Source organism: Silurus meridionalis, chromosome 20 (assembly GCF_014805685.1).
Source record: "Silurus meridionalis isolate SWU-2019-XX chromosome 20, ASM1480568v1, whole genome shotgun sequence".
Lineage (NCBI taxonomy): Eukaryota > Metazoa > Chordata > Actinopteri > Siluriformes > Siluridae > Silurus > Silurus meridionalis.
In genome coordinates, this window is record NC_060903.1 from 6,836,495 (window position 1) to 6,850,680 (window position 14,186).

General features: G+C 37.7%; 1 protein-coding gene across 1 annotated transcript; it reads left to right on the top strand.

Annotated features, from left to right (window-relative positions):
• The first annotated feature begins 247 nt into the window (after nt 1–247).
• LOC124402871 lies at nt 248–14,089 on the top strand. The gene is made up of 4 exons (XM_046876221.1): nt 248–492; nt 757–1,360; nt 10,621–10,891; nt 11,482–14,089. Exons 3-4 carry the CDS (start codon nt 10,648–10,650, stop codon nt 11,907–11,909), a joined length of 672 nt encoding a protein of 223 aa, XP_046732177.1. The 5' UTR covers nt 248–492; nt 757–1,360; nt 10,621–10,647; the 3' UTR covers nt 11,910–14,089.
• Nucleotides 14,090–14,186: the final 97 nt, after the last annotated feature.

Genomic DNA, 14,186 nt, shown 5'->3' on the forward strand with positions numbered 1-14,186 from the left:
TTGCGCAATAGAGGAGAGAACCTATGAGATCCATCCAGTCTAATGCACAATGCCAAAGCCCTTCGCTTCCCCGTGCTGGCAGGTCACAGTGTAGCTTCCATCATCATTGCCATTGTTACAGGATGAAAGCTGGCACCTAAACACCAAAATTTGTTAGATTGAAGTGTAACGTATTATTAAGGTACGAGAAGACACTGGACAGTATGTTCTGCTTGACCTGAGGGGGGGAATGTCAGGGCAAAGCCACAAGCGATTAGTAGGACAGCAGTAATCTGAGCTAGTGTGTGATCGTTGGTTGGTCTGAGGTGGAGCCTTGGACACAGGGAGGAGAGAAGGAGTCCTACCAGGAGGAGCACACATATTCACACAGCCTAATCCTTACACTGTAATACACTCAGATATTTACAGAGGCTTACAGCCTATCCTGTGACTGTATTCACCACACCAAAAGAGATCCAGTGAGATTGTGCAAAGCTCCTCTTACTCACTGAGGTAAGTGAAGCTATGAAAGAAATGTGCTTCTTTATTATTGGGCTGCTTGTCACATGGATTATGTTGTTGCATGTGAAGTGTGTTAACTGTTATCTCAAAGTTTCAACATATGCTGTACACAATCTGAGATTAAAGCTAAAAATAATGTTATAATTTATGTAGTAAATGTTTTTTTTACATTCACAACAAATATTTTCAAAAGAGCTTTTATTTTTGGGAATTCTTTCTTGACTGTTCACTTTTGTTCATGATCTGCTGTTTCAGATCTACACTCTGCTTTCTATATGGTGAAATCCAGCATCGATCTTCTAAAGTCCCAACCCGTATAATTGACGAATCATTTACCCGCCGGCTGCCCAGGACACCCAGATTTATACATGCTCTTCTATTTAAAAACGACCACTTTACAAGCTGAATAAGATAACAAAAATTCATTCTGCTATTCCTGGAAAATGGCAATACTGAAGGATGTGGAAGATCCTAGATTTCCTCCGGGGTATCCTGACTCATATGAATGATGTAAGCATTTAGAAAAAGTCTGGAAACGCTGTTACCATGACAAGGAATCCTCAACAGTAAACTGTGTCTACCATTTAGACTGTATCCGGACAACCCAACCCAACCCAACCCAACCCAACCCAACCTAACCCAGCCCAACCCAAACCAGCCCAGACCAGCCTAAATTAGCCAGGGGGTTCCTTTCTACAAGTTCCACAAAACATGGAGGTAAAAGGCGTTGGGGGAGCATGATCTATCGTCCCCAATCCTCGCTTACGGAACAAAATGAGGGATTTCCCCTCCCAACCTCTTCCCTGAGGTCAACCCAGCACAGCACCACCCTGATAAGTCCGACTTAGCAGGGCACTCGGTAAGGACACATCTTCTTCTGTTAACATAAGCTACTCCTTATAGCCTGGATGGTAAACACCACAGCACCAGGAGGCTCCAAATTGCCAAAACGTATATTACTACCCAGAAACTATTGTTGATCTTGTATACATCAGGATTTGTCTGACAAATTTTGGGAATGCTTCAGTAAAATTTTACTGCATACAAACCTGCATAACCCTAGGCTGACATGAGGTCTGAGAGTATTAGAATACCTTAGACAGGAAATGCATGTTTTCTGGTTTCTACAAAATACTCCCAGGCTTAAATCCCTGCAGAGGATCCACAGTTATTGTTAACTTCCTCTGAGTCATCCACTCTGAACTTTGCACTATATGGCATGCAATTCATGGTATGCCACTTAAAAAGGTTGGGTGTTATTGAATGCAAGTTGGGATCATGAAGTAATTACATTTGTCTACCTGTGTGTTAATGGCTTTTGCGTGTATAGGTCAGAAAGGGAGAAATGACTTGTTAGGTCTCATTTTTGTACCAACAGAAGTCATTTACTTATGACTCAGACTGGTTCATCAGGTATTGTGCAGTCAATCTTTACTGTAGTAACTTTAATGGTGAGACAAGGTCCCTCGGAAGTATATGTAGCGGTACAAGAGGTTGATATCGATCCTCTATTATCCCCTGTAACCTGGGATTCAATCTGGTTTAGATTGAGGGATGAATAAAGTTTTTCCCCATCAATCACACTATAAAATCTGCCACTTTGCACTTAAGGGCAAACTCATCTTTCAACTTTAGTAGGTGATGAGATTTCCAAACCAGCCAAAGCTGCATGGGCAATGACTCTAACTTGTGCGTTGGCATTTTGTTTTGATGCCTACATGCTTTAGATTGATGTAGTTGAGATTTGTTTTCTCTGCCTTCTCTGCTCTAACATGCTCACAGAAACTGTATTTAGCTACAGCCAAGCTTTAATCAACTAAGCTTTTAAGCTGCCACCACATATAACAAAACATAAAGTTTGGATACTTTGTAGGAGTGTGAACTCTTCAGTGTACACAGATCCTGTCAAGATTCCTTAGAAAAGCATACACATGCTATAAAGGCAGCGAGACAAATATTGTGGTCTGAAATGTTGTATTCAGTATTCAGCATCAATTTAAAAAAATGTGAGAGAAGTAATACAATACTAAAAAAAACCCCAGAACAAACAACCAATGAGAACATTCATGTAAGTGCATTTGGATTGAATTTTCCTATCTTTTGCCTGCTGCTTCTGGTGTCACTGGCCAGGATAAAGTAGTTATTGAAGAGAAATTAATGAATTCCACCTAAAGGAAGATATAATTTACAGTGTCTGCATAGGCTGTTAGTATATTATATTAATAACGGTTAAGAATGAAAATTATATATACCTTAATTATATATATTAATACCTTAATATTTTTCTCCTGGACACCATCATCTGTGTTAGAGTTTCACACATCTGTTTGTGCAGCCAGGATTTTATGTGTTAGATGTTTCTTGTTTTTTACACAGGGCACATTTTTAACAAGCGAACAGACATAAATGGAAGTGAAAGATCTTCAAAGCTACTAGGGGCAGAAAAATCTTAAGGCGGCAGCCATTGTAAAAATATCAAATTCCTCGTCTGAATACCTCCATAGATCCACAAATCAAACTACTTTCACTAGATATCTAAAGGTATTCCTTTTAAAAGTTTACACACACTTAATTTGCACTGTAAAAATTTTTAAATGCTGCAATGCAAATATACGTGCTGAATGACAGCCAAACTACATGTTACATCGGTGGTGGTTTATTTGATGTAAAGTACTGGTACAACAATCCAGATTTTAACTCGGTTAACACACTTACATTTGTATAATCTGATCTATTCATAGAGACACCAGTGTTAATTATGCATTAGCGCTGTTACTATAAACAGACTAGAACCATCCAACATCAATGTTTGTGCCTTTCGACGAAGACATCAGACTTACCAGTGCCAGTGTTCCCATTTCGAAATTATAAAGCCTTGAAGCTGGTTTCAATTTTAAGGATGTTAGATAACAGAAAAACGTGTGACATTTTATTGTCAGCCTTCAGCAAAGTCATGGCTGAAGTAGGCCGTCATTAATATATTTTCACGGACAAAGTGGACATGAAGTGTAGTAAAGGTTTTTGATCATATGGATAGAAAGGAGTTTTGCTTATATGGAGACTAACGTTCACATGCTCCAAACACAGACTTGCGTTTGTCTAAATAACTGGATTTCTATCAGCAGAATCAAGATAGAATTGAAATTAGGTGACAAAATAATAAGATGTCAAAAAAAAAACCACCAAGAAAAAAAATAAGGTTGGAAATAATTTATAATGACTTGCAATATATCATAGTAAATATTACAAAAGAAACAAAGTTGTTCATCAGTAATGTGAAGTAAGTACGCTGATATATTAGTGGCCATGTATCGTAACACATGATTAGACAGATATCCTAATCCCTGCATTACATAATCAAACGAACTAGTGGAAAGTACAGGGATTAGGCTTGAGTTTACTGGCAGGGCTTTATTTTTATGTCTTTCAGCAATGGAAAAGAAACTTGTGACGTTTCATTTTGCCACCTTGTGGAAAGAGTTCAATAGTGCAGTAACCTAGCTGGCCAAACTGTCAATCTGCAGTTGCTTGGGGATGTAATAAGATGATGCATTTTCTCACATGATCTTCCATGGCTAGTAAATATTAGAGTATTTAATGTATGCCACCGCTTGGTCTTGTCAACAAGGCTTGGCTTTGTGAGATTTAAACTGCAGCAGCAGGGTTCAACTGAGCTCTGATTATCCTGTCATGACCTCAGTGCGCTGAAAAACAAAATTCGCTTTGTAGCATACATGAATTAGGCAACACTGGCTATGGTAGGACAGTGTATTCATTCTTCCTATCATAACAGGCTAACTGACAAGAAACAAATGATGTGGCAGAATCAAATTTGTCGCAATTGTAGAAGCGAGGAAGCGTACAGTGGAATCAGATCGCCTGCGTGTAAACCTGGTATGTTTTTCCCATTTAGCCAATTGTAACATCTGTCCTCTGAAATGTAATATCTTCACAAATCCAGCACATAATGGACCTATTTGTCTAGCTCCAAACCTCTAAAACCGTCACACTTAACCATATCTTTTTATTCATTCGGATCTGGACCCCATTTGTGTGTGGATTAATTCAGCAATCAAATTTGTCTCGTACGTGCCAGGTCTGTGATATCTGTTCCAGTTCTTTTCAGCAAAACTTTCACAGGCTCCTAACCTGAACAAATACACAAATGTGATTATGTTAAAACAGACAGGAAAAAACAAATCTGAATTGAGTAGTCCAGCCATCTGTCTCAACATTGCCTGAGGGAGCAGGTCAAGAATTACTAAGGGGAAATAACTTTTTAAAAAGCTTTTAAGCACATAGGAATCTCAACGAGTTCGTAACATAAGCAAGTCATAACTCAAAGCTTCTGGGAAATGAGACACAAGTTAAGATACTCAAGCATCTTGGTGCGGGCAAGTTGGAATACATGAACTTTCTTTTTTTTTGTGTATGGGGAAGGTGATAGTTGAGATGGTTAGCATATGTGGGTGCACCGTGTGTGGTGTCAAATGAGGAAGCTGCCAGATTAGCATCACCGACTGCGTTCTAGAAAGAGCTAGTCAAAGGTGTTTGCTAATATGACTGTAGATAAAGCAGGTGGCATTAGTGTTAATCCTGTTCTGATCTTTGCAGAACACTTCTCTTCCATGCCCTTACTGCTTCACCAAACTCTGGAAGGAAAGGAGAAAGCCAACAGTGAACAGTGACCCACTTTATTAAAGTTCTTCATGAAAGAAAAAGAATTAGCAGCGCTTGTTAGACACCTATTAATTATTAGATTAGATTTGGAATGTATTTAAAAAAGAATTTGGAAAATCACCAAATATTTACAGGTGGTTTGTTAGTGCTCAAGGAGCGTTTTTTTGACCGCAAACTGGCAGAAAAATAAATATTTAAACAGACTGCAAATTTTAATCCCAGTTATGCCACATCCATAAATGGCCACAAGCCAGGGAGCCAATATTGACTATGCTTTCTAGGTAGGGAGGATGAAGTACTCTTCCTGTCCTGTCACTCACAGAGACACCGGACAATAATGAGTGTTGAACTCATGTATGCAGAAGAGGGCAAATAGCACTACTCTGAGTAGGTTATACTGCCCTAAGAAGCTGCATACAAAACAGCTTGATAAATTACTGTTGGTTGCTTTATAATGTTTTGGGGAAGCATGTGTTCACCTTCAAAATCCACTGTTAGTAACCTGCAGTGTGTTTGTTAATGCATTTTATTGTTTACATAGAATACTCTGTTTTATGATACAGGCTCCTGTGATATGATTATTATATAGGTTTTAATATTAGGTGTCTTAGTTTTCTGAAACAGAACACTCAAGTATTTACACTAGTAAAAAGTTTATACGGTATGCGCACACTCTGTCTCTTTCTCTCTCTCACACACACACACACACACACACACACACACACACACACACACACACACACACAGCACCTGGCCAGTTGAAGTGCTGTGTCAACTCTGTTTGAACCTGCAGGGTTCCTTTCATAGACTCGTGAATCAAAACCTGGTGTATTCCACTCAGCCACAGCATTTGGTTCAGCATTTGGACTGCTGGACCCGACTGAATAAAATATGCCATCCATGTGTTTTGTGTAGACTGTATTTTCATTCCTTAGAAAAAAAAAATCCATCTTGGTCTGTTGATCAGTTTCTGCTCTTTTACAAAACCATTGTGAAGACAATAAGACTGCAGTCTTGTAGCTCTGAGATAGAAATAATTCACCCACAAATGTTAACATTGTAGACAGTGAATGATAATTACGCTGAGTGAAAGTTTGCACTGAGTGCTGAATAATCACAATGTACTCCATACAAAGCTTTTTTTTTTCTTTTTTTTCTTTTACATATCCACTGTGGAGTTACAATCAGCATGTGAAGTAATTTATGTTATTTACATAGGCAATTAGGTTTACTTTACAGTGTAGTTCCTTTTACTTTAATTTACAGTATAATGTGATTAATACAAATCTTTCTTCAAAAGGAAAAAAAAGAAACAGAAAAAACTCAAGTAAAGAAGAGCTTTCGTACTCGAAAGAGTTAATGGAAAAGGCAAATTTACTCAAAAAGTGTATTTTTATATACTATTTATAACACTATGTTAATACATTGTTTTTTAAGAGTAAAGCCCATTTGTCGACCAGTATGTGACGTACCATACCCACCACAAACCAACCTCCCAAATGTAGTTTCTAAAAGTCTGATTTTCACTCGGAGATATGACTGTAGCTAATAGCTTGTTGTGATGGTTGGAATAAAACCATATAAAACAAATATATTCAAACCCAGAGTGTGTATTTGTGGCCTCATGATGTAACACCAATTACACCCAGCTGCAGTGATGAAACCGACAGCCTGCACCACATTCTAGCACGATACGAAACACGAAAGGTGCTTAATGACAGACATAATACTTTTACATTAAAATCGTCATGAGCACGTATTCATGTCCAAAGAGCTTAGTAATTAGGCCTCAAACTGATGTAGCTGGACATGGAGAATTCGAAATTGGAACACGGATGGAATGGAAAATGATTTTTAAATTGTTTTAACTGTGATCAAGCAAATCCTAGATGTCCTTTCAACAAGCAATTATAGGTCGAATAGAAGTCTGACAGAAGTGAAACCGTGGTTTTCTGCAGTTATAATCAATCCGATTTCTCACAACTCCAAAAATACAACTTTGTTATATCTGCATGTTTATCATTGACATGCCATGCTTTAGTGAATTTCCACAAATGATAATATAATCATTTGGCTCTTGAAGTGACAGAGATGTAACACCGCTTTTTTCAGCACTGAGTCAAATGAAATGTGAAAGAAAAAGCCACGATTGAAGAACTGTCATAAATGAGACATCCTTTATGATGATGGCTTTTCTTTCTTTATGGCTACCATCCCCGTGCATGTTCTCCAATTGTGGTTTTCCTACCTACCATGCTCCAGGTGTCTTAATTCTGTCTGGCATATCATCCTGTATTCCTGCCTCACACCTACAGCTACTAGGATAGGCTCTAAATTCAGTGCAACCTTGACCATGCTTTAGGACAAAGTAGTTACTGAAGATGAAACGTGTTTTTTAAATATATCTTTTTAACAATTTCGTATTTTTAAGCTTCATTTGTGGTTTTGCTTTTAACTAGTATTATCACTTGTGCCTAAAACCTTTTAGGACTATTAATTAACTTATTTTTTTGCCCTAAAAGTGTTATTTGAAGTAACTTCAAGTTCCTCTAAAGGTACATGAGCTATTGTCTTGTTGTATGTATTGCAATGTGACTTCTGAAGAAGTGCAGGAATAAACTATTACGAATGTGTTGCTTTTTTTACTAACATCACTGTATTATAATTGTTTAAAACATTAGGTAGGGAAACACTTATAGGATGGATGAGGCTATTAATAGCTTCTGTTATGGCAGCAGTAATGCTTACAGATAACTTATTGATAAAGCTAAGACTTATATTAATTTAAACCCATTTTACTTTGTCATAACTTTAGCACTTGGCTATACATCATACTCTTACAGCTGTCTTCATAGTTTGTATACATAGACGGGTTAATTACAGCACTAATAGTAAGTACATAAACACCTATTAACACCAGGTGCCCATACTGTTCCAAGACTACTGTGTTAATTGCAAAAAAGTGGTTAAAGGTGGTGGTAGGAGCAATGAAGATCAACAAGCAATCAATCAAGATTAGTGTTTGATTATTTATTTCTGCAATCAAGTGAAAAAAAATAAAAATCATTATTGGCTTCCCATTGACTAATATGTTCCATTTTCGGAGAGGTTTATTGACACAGCGTCAAGTTATTAGACTTTACACATTCTGGCGTAATGGGGATTTGGATATAAAATATTTAAGTGCTTGGCTGCATGAATAAATAATTAGAAAAATTGAAAATTTATCTTCATTTGTGAGAAACAGAGATTAAACATCTGCCAAAAATAGTATTGAGTTTTTTCATACTCAGAATGAACAAAATCCAAAACACACAGCAGATAAAACTGGAATCGAATTGAATCATGTTTCTCATGAAGATAAGAACGTTCAGATCAACCCAAATGTTGCCTGTGACAGAGACTAAAGGAGAATAAATAATGTGATTTGTTTCGTGTGGTAAAGAAATACTGCGTAATATTTTTCAGGTTTCAGATAATATTTTAGAACATGCTTTTATCTAGAGTAACTTGCAAAATGAACTCTGCAGAAGGGCCAACCAGCTAATAGGAAACAGTGGTTATACACTCAGCGCTTCACTTCAATAGGAACACCTGTATCCCTGCTCATTCATTCATCAATCTAATAAGCCAATGATCTAAGCTCATGGCAGCTAAGCAGACACCCAAACAAAAACAGGTGAAGGGCTCTGGTTCATATTTACATTACAGTTGGAAATGAGGGGGAAAAAAAAATCTAGCAGTGTTTTCCCAGTCTTCAGCAGTCCAATTCTGGTGAGCCTGTTCACAATGTATATTTAGATTTATTTTCTTGACTGACAGAACTGGAATCTGTCATGGTATTCGGCTGCTGTAGCACATCTGCTTCAAGATTTGATATGTTGTGAGTTCTGAGATCCATTTCTGCATACTATGCAGAACCTGCAGACCCGGTGGTCACAATTTGCTTATTTCACATCGTTCTGTGTAAAATCTATAGGCTGCTGTCAAAAAAGTAAATCAGCAAACCTCTGAAATTAAGACCAGCCTATCTTGCACCAACAGCTAAGCCACGCTCCATGCTGATGTTTAATATGAATTTGCATGATAAGCATTAATTGTGCACACTGAAGCGTTTTCTGTCTGTTTGAAGATAGCACTAGATTCAGCTGACAGACGCATATTGTTTATTACATCCCTCTTGGTACCACTACAGGAAAAAGTGCTGTTCCTTCCTAACGTATGAATTACAGTTGTTCACTGCAGAACTAACACAGAGATTTCTTTAAAAGACATAGACATTTACAGTAAGGGTGGTCTTGTGTTTCTTCCTTCAAAAGCTTTGGCTGTTAAAGTATTTCTTAAAAAATCTCTTTATGGCATATACATTTTTAGATCTGTATCAGTCAAGGCTAAACAGATCATATTTCACAAACCACATAGACCACCACACAGCAAGTTTGCCAAAACACTTAACTGTGCATCCTGTCTGGATTTGTTCTTAGCTGCTACACATTTCCTACTTCCTGATCTGGGGAAATGTTTCTCTTGCTGATCATGAAAGGCAGCAGATGGCACAAGACCACTATCTGTAGGTGGTAATAAGACTAATATTATTCAGGTGTGCAGAATAAAGAGGGATTGATGATGTAAATGATGATATAATGCTAAAATGAACATATGCCGACTTGGACAATGATGAACAAGATGCACAGTCATGCTAATCTAAGCAAGTCAAAGCAAATATATAATTGAGGTCTTGCGTGTCTTTTGTTGCACGCACACACACACACACACACACACACACACACACACACACACACACACACACACACAACACCAACAGGAATAAGTACGTTTGTCTGGCTAAATCTGTTCCCATTCACTAAATCAACAGTTTCATTAAACAGAGAGGGACTGCAGTGGGTTTTTACTTTCACAAATGCTGAGGTTGAATGTTTGGACATGCTTATAAATACTGATGTGGGGTCCCCACCCTGGCGGATGTTCTACGCCCTCGTGAAAACTGAGAAAAGGATCGCATAAAGAGTAAGGTCTGATCTATGGCATCGAAAGAAAAGAAAAAAAAACTCTTTGCATTCACCTTGAGCAAACAGAGAAGGGTACAGTAAGGATGAAACGCGGGTCACAAATAGGGCATAAGAGCACAAAATGAGCACAGAACCTATTAGTGCTAATCTATAAATGCAAACAGCAAAAACAGTTTTGTTCCTGACATACTTACAAATCCATGATATACTCTTGTGAGAAAGAAGAAGGCGACTCTTTATTCAACACCACCAGTTCATCTATATGTCCACATCCGAATGTCCACAACTATATGTTGAATATCTGAATGAAATTACTTGATATACCCTGAGGGCAAACAGTTTAGTATTGTGTTAATTATTGTCTTTTATAATAATGCCTAATGTATGATATTTTTTCTTTGTCTTGTAGAGTTTCAATGCTCCACGCCGTTCTAAGATGAAGTTATGGAAAAAGGCCATTTTTGCCTTTATACTTCTTAGCGCTGCTCTCTCTCTCCTGCTTATCATAACAATGGTACCTGCTGGGTCCATCATCACTTGGGACTCAACTATATCTGTACATCCTTTAACAATAACACCATTACCATCATTATCCTCATCATTATCATCGCCGCCCAAGGTGACCAGTCGGCGGCGAGTGGGCAGAGCATCTGAGGACATAGAGTCTCTCTTATCTGAGTGTAAGAAACACACACTATTTTCCTGTGGATTAGTTGGGCTAAAAATAAACTGTTGGAGATTTACAGTATTGCTCAGCCATTCATGCTGTTTCATTTACACATCTCACTCACATCACACCTCGTATTTCAGGTCCCAGGGACCCAAGCCAGATTACAAGGGGATAAAGAGCCCAGTCTTTTACAATCAGGCCAATTATAAATTGATGGTGAGATGTCAACATTAGTGAGAATATTATGGTTTCAATTCTAAGATTAAAGATTCTAAAATGACCCAAAATCCATGTTTATATAGAGTGAAAAATCAGTTCTTAAACTGTTGAGTTTAAAATGTATTTTAATGCCAGAAATATGCACTCACCTGATCCCTAAGTCTTCATGCTGCTCAAGTTATTAGTCAAGAGGCCATTGTATTATAAAGTAAGATTTAATCCAGCCTTACATGTCTCCCAAGTTGTTGAATTCAGGCCAAAAAAAACATGCCAGCACTGCTCTGCCTTGTAGAGCACACACGTGTGCCTTCCCTCTTAAAATTTTTTTACTGCCAGTTTTCAGATATTTTATTTATTTATTTATTTTTTGCTGTCTTGCAGTTTCCTACCTGTTTCAGACCTTTACTGAGGGTGAGCTACAGAGGGTCATCAGGTCACTGGTGGACAGTAAAGTTGGGAGAAGGACCAAGCGGGCAAAAAGTGCAGAGGTCTGCTCATTGCACCAGGTGGTGCTAACAGTAAGTGAACTGGGCCTAGGTTATGAAAGCGATGAGACAGTGCGCTTCCGTTACTGCAGAGGAAAGTGTACGAGGCGCCTCAGCAACTACGACATGGTGCTGAAAAACCTGATCCAGCGCAAGGCATCCGAGAAAGACTTAACCACTAAAGGGGGCAGTGCTAAGACGGAGAGAGCACCCTACAGCCGCTGCTGCCGGCCCACTAAATACGAGAACATGTCATTTTTTGACAATAAGGCAAAGTTCTTCACCATTCAGGATGTGTCAGCCAGAAAGTGTGGCTGTGTGTGAGACTGCAGAGTTTGCTGATATGGGACTTGAGAAAGAGTCAATTAGGTGAAAGTGGAAGGTGAATCATGTCCATGAAAATTCATTTGGAGAGTCCATGCTGAATCCATGCATTTCATAATTAAAGCCACAGGCTAGATGGTTGTGTCCGACCCTCTGGCAGTGCAGATAGTGGGAAGATAGAAGGTTGGTGATAATGCTTTTAAGGGTTTCTACAGAGTTTGGAGCTTGGGAGAAAAAAGATGCTTTAGTGATATGACCGCATGCGAAGTAGCAACATCCAGTGCTGAGACACAACACTGGCCTTTTTAATGGATAATTTTAAATAGGAAATTTCCATATGGACTAAAGCAGTATAGAAACATGTTCTTTTTTTTTTTTTTTTGTAACAGATACAATCTGTACATTCAAGAATGAAGTTATCCACAGCTACCTCATTTGTATTTGGTTACAGAAATACACATCACACCAGTTCCCTTGTGGTCAACTATTCATTGATATAGATGTTTATAAACACCAAATGCTCAGGTCAAATACTGAAAAAAAGCATACACTGCTACTTGAAGTGAAAACCCATAAACTCACACCCTCATTTCCTTTGCGCTTGTCAAAAGTACAATCGAACTTGATGCATTTCACAGCCCAAATACAAAACTGTGTCTTTTTTGATGAATCCAAATTTCATGTTGTAGGTCATGAACACTGATGTCTGAGACAATTCTGTTGAAGTTTAAAAATTAAGTTGTTTGTATTATGTCTTATCAAATTGTTACAGAACTTCCAATCAAATGTGCTGCTTTTTATGAACTGTTGTTACCTGATAGTTTTAACTTTAAAAGACATCTGCTCATGATTCTTAAAGATTATGCTCTAGTATATCTAAGGGGTTAAGTGAGACTTGTTGGATTGTCCCATATTTTTAGCCCACTGTGCACAGCATTAACATCTAAGTCCCAGTAAGTCAAGTGGCCACAAATAACTAAACAGAACAGTTAGATAACTTTCACATCTCATTTTGAAGGTTCTCTATGTTTTATCCCAGAAAAGGTCAAATTATATACAGGAAGTAATTGCACACACAAGCACAGACAGATTTTGGCCTGAATTATATTCAGAGATATTATGCTGTAAACACAACCTTTTAGAAAATGAAATGGACTTACTGTGAACACAAGGCGAAAGGAGGTAAAGAAACATACAGCCTCATAGCCACATTAGACTTAGATTTACCTACAACACAACAAAAAAGACACGTCAGTAATTAATGGTTTCCTACACTTCTTTCAATATCGATAAAAGCGTAATTCATGTTCTTTTTTATGTTCTAATAAGCTTCCAATTTTTTTTATACAGTTGCAGATTTGCAACTGGAATATTGCAAATATTATGAATGGTTCCACAATAATCATTAAGAGAAATGCTTTAGGTCAGAGACATAAAATGAATGTTCTGGAAAACTCAATTTCATGGGACATGGGATGCAATAATAAAATCAGTATACATTTACTATATTGCAACTCACAGATAATACTTTATATGTTAATATATTCTTATTTTGTTTCTTTCAAATACTGTATGTCTCAAAAAAGTGCTTTTTCAAGGGGAACACATTTTTGGGTTAATTTTGTCCATTAGTTTTGGACCAGATTGTATTTTAGCATAAAGTGTAGGACTGTATTTTGTTTTATATTACTCTGTGTACCTCTGTGTAAAGATGACCTGAAAGAGGCAGTACAATGTGTGTACAGAAAGCTTCTTCTTAAGTTACCAATTTACAGATTTAGGCAGCGTTGGACTTTTGTCAGACCAACAGCAGGAATGTTGATGCAGTGCATCTTTGATGTGAATAATCGATATTTATTAGACAGTGGTGTGCATATTTATTTAGATACTTTACTCGAAAGGGAGATATTGACTTATTTATTTAAACAAATCCCAGCTTGTGCCAAATGTATTTTCTAACAAATCTACTATTCCTAAGTAACTGCTGAATAAACATACTCAGCTTTACAAAAAAAATTAATGTCTCCTTTTCATTCCATTGCATCCACACCCCAAGTGTTCTTTCTCTGTTCCTGAAGATTGCAACCTGATGGTGGACTGCATTGCCTCAACAACAAAATAATAATCATGGCGTAAACAAATGTCCGAGCCCCAAAGGAACATGCTTTTAGAAATCTTTGCAAGTTGAACAGAGCTAATGAGTCGCTTAGAGTAGCTCGTCCGAAGTAGCTCATCTAAGGTGGTCTCTAGCGTCTGAGTGAAGCCAGACGCATTACT